At 36.6% G+C, this 12038-nt stretch overlaps 1 protein-coding gene across 3 annotated transcripts in view; it reads right to left on the reverse strand.

The window, feature by feature from the left end:
• Slain1 (SLAIN family member 1) overlaps positions 1–12038 on the reverse strand; it is a 48257-nt gene that overhangs the window by 12100 nt on the left and 24119 nt on the right. For 2 of the 3 annotated variants that reach the window (XM_090341995.1, XM_090341997.1), the window contains 3 exons: positions 9947–10096; positions 8577–8726; positions 5164–5505 (listed from right to left, as the gene is read on the reverse strand). In XM_090341995.1, the coding sequence (XP_090198121.1) occupies positions 5164–5505; positions 8577–8726; positions 9947–10096 (642 nt within the window). The remainder of the gene's footprint in view (positions 1–5163; positions 5506–8576; positions 8727–9946; positions 10097–12038) is intronic. The other variant, XM_090341996.1, reaches the window with a different exon arrangement.

Consider the following 12038-nt stretch of genomic DNA (forward strand, 5'->3'; position numbering starts at 1 on the left):
AAACCTCATTATTTGTCCCCCACATTTTCAAATCTTCAACAGTCTCTATAGTTCCTGTCTTGCTCCCCCAATCCCTCCTCCAAAACACCACTTCCACTCAGCTAGAACACAAACACACATCTGCTACCTCTGGCTTAAATCAGTCCCACGCTAACTCTTCTCTTTCAACTCTACCCACACTTCTGAACACCTCCAAGGTTTATACAAACTTACCAATTCTTGTTAATATTTTAAGAATTAGCACAAATATCCCTCCACAGAACTACAGCTTTTCTCTGTGCTTTCTAGCTGACATATCTGCCACTCATACATCCCCTGACTGTGCTAGTTCTAGAGTTGTAACACCCAATTGCTGCCTCTGACTGTTGTTCTTGGTTGCTTTGTCATTATATCCATTTCCTCTTATTGTCAGGGATCCTTTCCAAGGTCCCCATAGATGCCAGAAAGCATGGATAATACCAAAACTTATTTTTATATCAGTTTATTTTTATGATGGTAAGAATTAGCAATTACTTATAAAATTTACCATAATAGAAGTTACTTAAAATTCATGGATCATTTCTGATCACAGTAGTGGCAAGAAACTCTCAGCTGGGGGGAGGGTGGGGTAAGAAACGACCACATTTCCTTTCCTTAATGTCCCCCTTCCTCTCCCTTCACAATGTTGAAGCTAGAATCCAGGACCTCACATACGCTAGCAAGCTCTCTACCACTGAGCTCAATCCCGGGCTGTACTCGAGGTCTACCTATCAAAATCTTTATCCTCAAATTCTTCTTAAAGTCTTTAGTCCCATGCAGCAAACAATACATTAAACAAATATTATACATTATATGTAGACAGAACATATAGTAGAATAGAGGAATTAAAGAGAGAAAGGAACCAACATCTTAGAGCCTATAGGCCTCATAAGGCCTGAGAAATAATTTCATATATGGCAGAAGAGATACAAAATCCTGTTGGTTGTCTCTGGCCTTCTGCCTGTATTGATAGTTTTTTAATGGCCCTCAATTGTTATAATATCCAAATGACCCTTGGCAGAAAAAAAGTTACCCACCCCAGAATCTTCTGACATCACAAAACCTTACATGATGAAGAGTATTGGTCAGTATCCGATTACATTACTTTTCACTATATACTTTGTAAGGTAACTGCTAGGAGGAAATGATTATATTCCATTAATTAGAAAATTGAATTTCTATAATTTTAATGTTTTTTTAACTACTACAAAAGATTTTAAATACATAGAAATATTGTAAGGAGTGTTATAAATACCTGCACACTGGGGCTGCAAGTTTGGCCAAGTGGTAGAGTGCTTGCCTAGCATGCACAAAATCCCAGGTTCAATTCCTTGGTACCACATACACAGAAAAGGCTAGAAGTGGTGCTTGGCTCAAGTAGTATAGTAGAGCAAGCGATAGCCTTGAGAAAGCCCAAGAACACTGCTCAGCCCTGAGTCCAAGTTCCAGCACTGGCAGCAAAAAACAAAACAAAACAAACAAACACCTGCACATGTTGTCTTACTAGGTCTATCAGTTGATTTCATTTTGCCATATTTATACTAGTTAAAAAATTGCAGTTGATGCTTTAACCATAAATTATTATAGTTCCATAGAAACACTATAAGAGCCAGGCATCAGTGACTCATTCCTGCAATCCTAGCTAGTCAGCAGGCTGAGATCTAAGGATCACAATTCAAAACCAGCTCAAGCAGAAAAGCCCCCATGAAATTCTTATCTTCAATTAACCACTCAAAAATCAAAATGGTGCTGTGGCTCAAGTGGCTGAGTGCTAGCCTTGAGCACAAAAAGGTCAGGCCCTGGGTTCAAGTCCCACAACTGACAAAAGAAAAAAGAGAGACAGGAAGGAAGGAAGGAAGGAAGGAAGGAAGGAAGGAAGGAAGGAAGGAAGGAAGGAAGGAAGGAAGGAAGGAAGGAAGGAAGGAAGGAGAGATGGATAGGACCAGAGCACTTCTATTACATGGACCCAATTAACAACATTATAAACCAACACAAAAATTTCCAAGGCTTTTATTAAATTTTTCCCCTTAAGCCACAAATTAGTCAAGGTTTACACATTACTGTAGGTTATATCTCTCATCTCTGGTAATCTAAAATGCAAGTCTTTTGAAATAATATTTATTTATTTAAATGCCAAACCCATTTCACAAAGCTTTAATCCTAACATACGCTCCTAAAATTAAAGCCATCCACATATAAATATTTAGGCCACTATGCCTTTTGGAACTAAGCTGTATCAGACCATCTGGATTTGAGGTTCATTTCTCTGTCAAACAATGTAGAATCAGTAATAATCACATACTTTAAAGTTCAAGGAATGAGAGGCAATGTCTTAGCCTAGTTCTATTTTCCTAACATAGCAATTTCATCTTCAAGCACTGAGATGCAACAGGAAACTGGAACACACCAAGTAAAGAATTCAGTTGAATGTGCTCATAAACAAAGGCAGCAAATCTCAACACGCTACACAATAGACTGGGGAATCTTTAGGAATCAGTTATTCATCAAGCTGCTTGCTCTGCCATTTAAAGTCACAACAGAATGCATGTGGGACGATACTTCAACTGCTAGTGACCACTAACACCACTGCTATGTCTGAAAAGATGCAAGAAGTAAAGAATCTGCAAGAGCTATTCTTAATAGCTGATAAATGGTTGAATACTTGACAAACTTTTTTTTTTTTTTTTTTTTTTGCCAGTCTTGGGCTTGGGCTCAGGGCCTGAGCACTGTCCTTGGACTTTCTCAAGGCTAGAGCTCTACCACTTGAGCCTCAGCACCAGTCCAGCTTTTTTCTATGTATGTGGTACCGAGGAATCGAACCCGGGAATTCGTGCATGCTAGGCAAGCACTCTACCAGTAGGCTAAACTCCTGGCCCCTTGACAAACTATTTCTAATGCTATGATTCCCATAAATAGACCAAGAACTTGTGAATAGCTGTTTCTATTGGAACTAATGACTATAAGAGCTACAGAAGTAGATATTTTTAAATGGATGGAAGGGCTAATCATTGTTTTCTCCTATTTACATTACTGATACAATCAAGAAAATATTGGATAGATTAGTTTCAAAGTTACCATTCTCATTTCTCAATTTTGATTAAGTAATACTCAAATAATAGCCTAACAAATGAAGGCTCATACATATGAGCCAAGTGTTTTAAAAAAAAAAAATTAAAGAGTAGATGGAGTGAAAGACAAATTTTATCCAGAACACTTACCTCAGGCAATGAAACATTTGTTATTTAACTTATTCCTTATAGTTAGGTTGGGAAAACACATGGCAGATGTCTGGTGTCAAATTACACTTTTCTAAGAGATGGGTAGCATCTTCTTCTACATTAAAGCTAATAAAACTTGAAAGTCTTCAACATGGGAGGGTCAATTGGCAAGAAACACTAGAACTTGGTCTACTGGACCTCGGAGCTGTTGCTACTAAGCTAATTAGTCATAAGACATCTGCCTTTGTATTTGTAGGGAGAAAGCAGATCATCTCAGAAAAAGATCCTGCGTGGCAGTAGTTCTCGACATTCCTGTGAAGGGGATCACAGCACGGGTTTAAGGGAAGCCTAGTCCTTTTCAAAATAGTGCTCAATGAAAGTAGATATCTATTTTCTAAGGTGTCACATACAGAAGCATAGAGGAAAGTAATCCCATGGACAATATTAATTAAGATGCAGAGCTAGCACCTGCCCAATGGCCAGATTGTGGTTTCTTAAAGCAGGTGACTAAAAAACAACTGCAGAGCCCAATTCTCCATTCAAACATGGTACTAATAATAGGACCCAGTAAATGCTAGGAATATACCACTGTCACTTTATGGTTTTTGTGCTTTAATAAGTTAAAGGTCAGAATCCTTATCTGACATGCATTCAAATTTGCAATTTGCTATTCATACTGTAAAATATTTCAAATAACCTTCTAGTTCACTAGAATAAAAATACAGAGGAAAAAAAGATAAAAACTTTAAAAAATGGTAATAATTAAATACTAATAAAACTTACTTTTCATCTAGCTAGATTTTTAAATATCATTTGATCCCTACTAGGACTAAATATAAGAAACAGTATGGTAAAAGTATTGAAGGATACTATTATATAAACACAAAAACTTTTCAGCTATGTGCTTCTCTTTTAGTTTATGGGAGGATTTGCTTGGAAGGTATAAAACTGTAACAGCTTTAGAATATCATACAATTGTTCTCTCTATAGATTTTGGAGAAGAATAAATGATAAAGACATTATCTACTAGGGTGCCTTTAGCACAGATAAATTCCACAGCAAGTAACAATCTCTATAAGCCTCTGCCATACAGGTCTGAATTCATCAGAAAAACAACCCAAACTCTCCCAAAATCTAGATGGGCAACAACAACATCCTTTCCAGGCATCATTGTCATGTCAATCACCACCCTGAGTTAGGAACAGGCAGCAAACAGTGGTTTTGTGAAAGGTGAAGATGGATACAACTCAGTGCCTTTGGCATAGCCACCAATTCCTCAACCTGTACAACCCTTCCCATACTACAGTAAAGCTAGCAATAACACAAAAATGTTTCATACACATAACTCCTGAACTAGTTACGCCCTGGTAGTCTTCTGGGAGTTAAAATCATTCTGGGGCATGTAACTGAAACATGGTTCATTTCAGATGTAAATTTATAAGACTGAAAATTGATAAGACCTTGAAGATAAGCTTAAGAAATCTGAGATCTGCAACAGAGCAAAATCTTGATACATAAGGCCATATAATGTGAAGCTAATTGAAAGGACCTCCAGGATATTGAAACAAAAGCAATATAATGAATGATTGTTTTCCTTAATGTACCATGTTGTCTCTCATCTCCTTTGCTGTCCCTTGGTTATCTCATATTGTTATAGTATCTCACTTTGTTACCTGATATATTGAATTTATTTGTATTTGGATATTTGAAATTTGATAGGGAAGGGGGGAAAACCAAGATGGCTGGGGGGTGTGGGGGGGGGAGGGAAATGGGTACCAAACATGTGAAAGGGTATCAATGTATGTGAATTAATGCACCTTCTATCTGGCAAATATCATGTAACCCTTTTACTAATTACAATAAAAAAAAATAAAAAAAAAAAGAAATCTGAGAAACACTTACCAATCAATCGTAAAACATAACCTACCTCCATTGGTCCTATTTGGTTGCTGATCAGGAGTCTGGGGCTGAGGTGAGTAATACTGTTGCTGCTGGTAACTGTTTGAAGGAAAATACTGAGAACTGGGGTTCCTCCGACAATCCCGAATGCTGGAGAAAGTCTGTGAGTGGGGAATTCCTCTTTGGAATGGTGAACACCTCGGAAGACGAGGCTGGGGTGGTGGTAAATGATCGAATTCTTCCTCGTCCTCCAGGCTGTACCGATCATACTCTTGATCACTACACGTGCCTTTCTTTCCTGAACTCAGCGAGACACTGGAACTATGTCTTGAGACAGATGCAGAAGTAGAAGCATAATCTTGCCTGAGACCTATAGAAAAACAGTGGATACATTGACCTGGCTAACACTGAATTACAATTAATCAAATAGCTAGTACAAATGTAGGCCATTGAATTTTTCAAGTAGGACTCCTGAATCGTGGTTTTTAGTTTATAAAATCATCTAAAAAGAAATGTATTTATTGACTGAATAGAGAGTACTAGAAAATAAAATGTTGCAAAACACTTCCTCCATTCCAATGAAGATTAAATATACTTGCCACAGAACCATCAAACTGTACTTCTGTACTTATGAATATCCCCCAAATCAACCCTTTTCAAATCTGCAGATATTTAGAAAATAGTCATTAGGAAGAAATATCTATCATTATTTATTTTCTCTGAATTAAAAGAATGAACCAAATCTCTGTCCAAATAAGATGGTCTACTCCACATACTTTCAAGTTTAGAAGGAAAGTTTAAAATATATGGAAATACTTTCTTAGAAATCTCTGGGAGAACTTGTAAGACAGATTTACACTTCCTGATTTAAGAGAAGGTAAGACATGAAAACATTTCTCATGGTTCTCCATTCTTTTCTTTTCTTCATGGTTGGATGAGAATGTGATGTTTGGATGAGAATGTGATGTTTGGAGTTAAGCAGACACTGGACAACAATGAGGCAATAAATCCAAGAATGAAAACCAACTTGAAGAGGATACAGAGAGATAAAACAGAAAAGAAAATTTTAAGCTTTTGATATAATTAAGATGCAGAACTAACTTTGGAATTACCTATCTTGAAACTCTGTAACAGAAAACAATATACTATTTAAAAAGTCACTTTTTCTCTGAGAATTGGCAAATATACTTTTTCACTATTTCTTCAGCAGTGAAACCCACTTAACAGGAAGTTGGAAATGAATTGTACAAGTTGGGGTAGAAGGAAGTCAGGGTGAAGGGAAAGCGGGAGAAAATCAGGGAGGGGTGGCACTGTTCATTACCTGTCTTATGTAACTGTAACCCTTATGTACATCACCTTTACAGCAAACTAAAATTTTAAAAACCACAGAGAAACACCAATATTCACAAGATAATATGTTGAAAATGAACTTTACGACTTGGGGGTGTGGGTTACGGGGAGGAAAAATGGGAGAAAAATGGGGGAGGTGTAATAATGTTCGACAAGAAATGTACTCATTATCTTATACGTATGTAACCATAACCCCTCTGTACATCACTTTGACAACAAAGCAAAATTTTAAAAACTAGAAAAATATTTTTTAAAAAAAGAAATACTTTCTTACAAGATCAGCTCTTTTATTCTTATTTGTTGTTAATATTGTTTTTCAAAACATTCTGATGCTTTAATATTTTAGGCTATCCTAGATGGCAACCATCCAAAAATAGTCAGAACTACAAATTGTTCATTATTTGATTGTCCATACAACTTCTCTTCTAGAAATAGTCGATTTCAGGCTACTTCAGTAATAAAACTAATACTGGACTTTTTAACTATCTTTTAAGAAAGAGCACATAAAATATATTGATAATAATAACCTTCTACTTCAAAGTGTAACTTATTAAATCCTGCATAAGTGTTAACCATGTATCATTGTAGCTTTGATAATTCAGAAAGTGAAATCCTGGTGTGTTTAAATGCCAGTTGGCTGTTTCTATGTAATCGTAAAAAGATAACCCCAAGACAAGCTTAGTTCATTTTTGTTGTCTACATCTCCCTGTACCATTTGCAATGTTTGTGAAGTAGTACACATCTACATTACATGTAAATATATGACAGAACCAGTAAAAGACTGACCCTTACTGGGCACCAGTGGCTCATGCCTATAATCCTAGCTACTCAGGAGGCTGAGACCTGAGGATCACCGTTCAAAGCCAGCCTAGGCAATAAAGTCCATGAGACTCTTACCTCCAATTAACCACCAGAAAACTGGAAGTGGTGCTGTGACTCTGGTAAAGTGCTAGCCTTGAGCTAATGAGCTCAGGGACAGCATCCAGGCCCAGAGTTCAAGACCCATGACAGACCAAAAACAAACAAACAAACAAAAAAGACAAGACAGCCCCATTTCCAATTTTGTACTTTTCAACTATCATTTATCTGGAGGTGTACCAAAACCTTTTTGGTCTTATTCTGATTTTGAGAGAACATCTTACACTATAGACTAGACTAGTCTCACCAAACTTGCAGTCCTCATGTCTCAGCCTCTTGCATGATGGGAATATAGACATTCACCACCACACCTACATCAATGCATTTTTCATTTGAGTTTTCCTTAAAATAACTCATAATCAGTGCTAGAAAATATCACTACATACTTCATCACTTTCCCCAATGATAATTTGCAAAATTACTATCTAGGGTGTTAGCACTATAGAAATTTCCCCAGTTTACTCATGTATGTATTAAAATTTCATTACTAACAGATTTGTATACTTCTTACCAGCCAAAATATTGATCAGTTACAACTCCACAAAAATGAATCTTCTGTGCTGTCTTTTCATAACACAGCCACTTCCCTCTCCTTTGTGAAACCCCAGGTGCCATCCCTAACTCCCAACCACTAAACTATTTTCCACTTATAAAGTTGTATCATTTCAAGGTGTTATATAAGTGAAATTACACGGCATTCAAACTCTTGGGATTCTCTTTTCTTCACTCTCAGTATGATTCACTGGCACTCTAGCTAAGATACTGTATCAATAGTTTTTCTTCTTTTTTGTGCTAGGCAGTACCTCAAGTTATTTAACCATTCTCTCATTCTGAAGGACATCTAAATCCCAGTTTAGGGCCATTACAAAGTTTAGGGGCATCAAAAAGCTGCTAAAACATCCAGGTAAAGGACTTAAGTTGACACAAATATCTGCTACTCCCAGATAAATACTCAAGAGTACACATGGTGTCCAAAAAATATCAATGTGTTATAAGAGTATGCCTAATACCTTACGATGTTCTTAAGCACATGACGGATGTATAACTCATCTTCAACATTCTACTAAGTAAGACAGTACAAGAGAGAAATCCTCAAGTAATTTGCCCATAATGAGGGGATATGTGCTTGAGCTCGCCCTCCCCCCATCCCCTACAGATAACCTGAAAACGTACTTTCTTCTTGCAGACGAGCCATGATCTGAACATCAGTGAGGTCCTGTAATTTATATCCCATGGAGATTGAGTCATCCTCCAGTTCTGAAGTACTCAGCTCACTGTCGATGGAGGATTGAGGACTGAGCGGGGAGCCTCGGGAAGCATAACCTAAAACACGATGGAAATAAGTCTCTCATTTAGTTTAAAGAAGGCATGGACGCCTTGCAGTTTAAAAAGGAGCCAATACCTTTTACATATTTTCAGAATGTCAGAAAATAATTAGTATATGCCATCACTTAAGGTCAGACAATAAGCATATCTTCATGTGTTTGTAATTCATATGTAAAAAACAATCTGTTCATTGTTTTCTTAAATTCAATTTTCCAATTGTACCCTCTCCCAAAATTTTGTTTAAAATAGTTAAAATCTTTCAGCATGTTTAAAGGATAGATTTCATGTTATGTTGATGTTTCTTTTTTCCTTATGGTACTGTGATTAAACCTGTTTCAACTCTACCACTCAGTCACAAGCCCAGACCAATTAGGTGTTTTAGGAAAAAACACAAATAATTATATTGTGTAATGATAACTACATAAATGGTATGGTATGTCAATATATTTGTGTACACTTTTAATAAATAATGATGCATATTTTTGGATACATGTTTAAAAATTTAAATTTAATGTGGTCTACTCTTTAATGAGTAGACAGAGTAGTTCCATAAATGGATAATATCACACACGCAAGCCATATAATACATAAAAATACACAGGAGGCTTGTGGCCACCCATCAAAGTAAATATAAAGCAGCAATGGCTTTAGATAAAAGACCTAAAGAGCAAAATACTCAAGTGGAAGAAGACTGTAGGAATGGAATAACACCAATGCTGAGACACAAAGAAATGATGAGACACTTAGCTCATAATAAAGGCCACTATATATATATATATATGTATATATACACACACATATATATACATATAATCAATTCATTCTATGGAGCCTGAACATAAAAAAAGCTAAAAGAAAAAAATAAGCAAACAATATATATAAAAACATAAAGGCTTGTGAGGTTGAACATTAAAAAAAAAAAAACCCACCTAATTATACTTGACATTTAGTCATGCAGATACTTAAAGCATTTGAAAGTATACAACTACATTGGTGTGCATTTGCTAGAGGAAAAACAGCCACAGCCTACCACACACATGAGAGAGCAAGCAACTCAGTGGTAGAGTACACATCCCTCTGTATCAAAACTAAGTGTGCAGCAAAAAATTCTCCATTGTAAGATTACCCTCAAGCTTTCTAGTGAAAGATGGGTGTCACATTTGTGTTTAGTGATTGAATTGCAAAGCAAGCAACTGGTCAAAACATTGAAATATTACCTGTTTTTTCAGGTGTTAGTATTGCTTTATTTGAGGTTTTAGAGAAGCTGGGAGTATTAATGCCATTGCTATAAGGGCTGAGTCTTGCAACAGGACTATAAGGGAAAGCCAGGGAGGCAGTTGAAGAGAAGAGACTCCGCCATCGGCTAGCTGTCACAGAAGCAGAAAACAGCAATAGTTAGCTACGCAGAAGCAGATGCTGTTTTGTCAGAAAGGAAAAAGGAAGAAATTTAAATATTTTAAAGTGGGGTGGGAGGGGGAACCAAAACAAGGTATTTCATAAAAATATCTTAACTGGCTTTTATTTATCTAAGGGGACAACATATTTAAAAAGCCAATTTGTGATTAAGCACCAATTTACACATCAACTAAGAAAAACTCAAATCAAATCTCACTTTGAAAGCCAATACACCTGTGTGAAAGAAACTTCGTTTTGAATTTCTACATTAGAAAGGTTTTCTTTTTCTGAATAAAGACATGTTTTTGTATTGGTATAAAAAAATAGTATTAAAAGGAAAACTAAAAAAAAAATCTTGTCTTTACAAATTATGGAAAAGGTTTTCAGTTTTAACGTTCACAGTCCTAAACTTCATCAGTCCATTTTCAATGTATTTTGTACCAGAAGAAACTTAAAATGATTGTTTCCAAATGACCTTGGTCCCAAATGGTTTTTAGGAGGAAATGGTCTATAACCTAGGGAACAGACTTTTATACCAATCTATACTGACATTAATCTCTTGATACCATTTTGATATGGATGTAAAGTAACCAAAAGAAACTGTAGCTCACATGACAAGGGTGACCTTACTACCTCACTCTCACATCATCTCATCTATCTTTTTTTGGTCATGGGCTTTGAACTCTGGGCTTGGGCATTGTCCCTGAGCCATAGCCCCACTTCCTGTTTTCTAGTAATTAATTGGAGATAAGAGTCTCATGTTGGGGCTGGGAGTTTGGCCTAGTGGTAGAGGGCTTGCCTAACATGCATGAAAACTCAGGTTCGATTCCTCAGTACCACATACATAGAAAAAAGCCAGAAGTGGTGCTGAGGCTTAAGTGGTAGAACTCTAGCCTTGAGAAAGTCCAAGGACAGTGCACAGGCCCTGAACTCAAGTCCAGGACTGCCTCTTCCCCCCCCCACAAAAAAAGTCTCATATTCTTTAGGCTCTTTAGTGCCTGGGCTGGCTTTGAACAGTGATCCTCAGATCTCAGCCTCCTGAGTATCTAGAATTACAGGCATGAACCACCACACCCGGCAACCTCACCTATCTTTACCCGGCAACCTCATCTATCTTTAATTGGTTTATTTCCCTATCCAAAACTATCACCTCCTTATTAACTCTAAGTTGTAGGATCCCCAAAAAGATCCCCAAGTCATAAAAAACTTGCATAAATAACACCAAATATCATCTGCTGGTTTTTCATTGAATTCTATGTTGCAGCCATATTTCCTGAAAAGCAGTTAGTTACATATTTACTAAGCAGGACACCAAGAAAGAAATCAAAAGAAAAAAGAGTTAAAGTTCACTTAAAGCAATACGTTGATTTAAGTTCACTTGAAACAATACTTTGAGTTATGTTTATTGGAAATCTGACAAAACATGAAGAAAGGAGCATTTGAAATCCCCTTCCCAAGACCCCTTCTATGAGGGATGCAAAAGAGCTGTTGAAGAAATGACAAGTACTCTAAGTCTGTGGTGGGACTAGAAGAAACAGGAGATGTGAAGAGCCAAGGAAACAATCAGTTTCAAACTGGGATTCTTGTAGATTCTTGAAAACTCCCCTCAGTGTTACTTAAAATCAGGAAGTTTCCTCTTACTCAAGAATTCTTAACTAAGAATTCCAATGCATTAAACAATTATACATATACATATATATGTGCATGTGTGTGTGTATATATATATATACATACAGATCGATACATATACATGAATGTGTGTGTGTGTGTGTGTGTGTGTGTGTGTGTGTGTGTGTGTGTGTGTGTGTGTATCTTTTCCTATAAGTAAGCCAGGAAACTATTTACTGTAATGCTTTCAGAATCTACAAGTTCCATGGCCGGATATTGACTGGAACGTGGCTCTCAACTGATATA

Source organism: Megascapheus bottae, chromosome 11, assembly GCF_031878675.1.
Source record: "Megascapheus bottae isolate mThoBot1 chromosome 11, mThoBot2.hap1, whole genome shotgun sequence".
NCBI classification, from domain to species: Eukaryota; Metazoa; Chordata; class Mammalia; order Rodentia; family Geomyidae; genus Megascapheus; species Megascapheus bottae.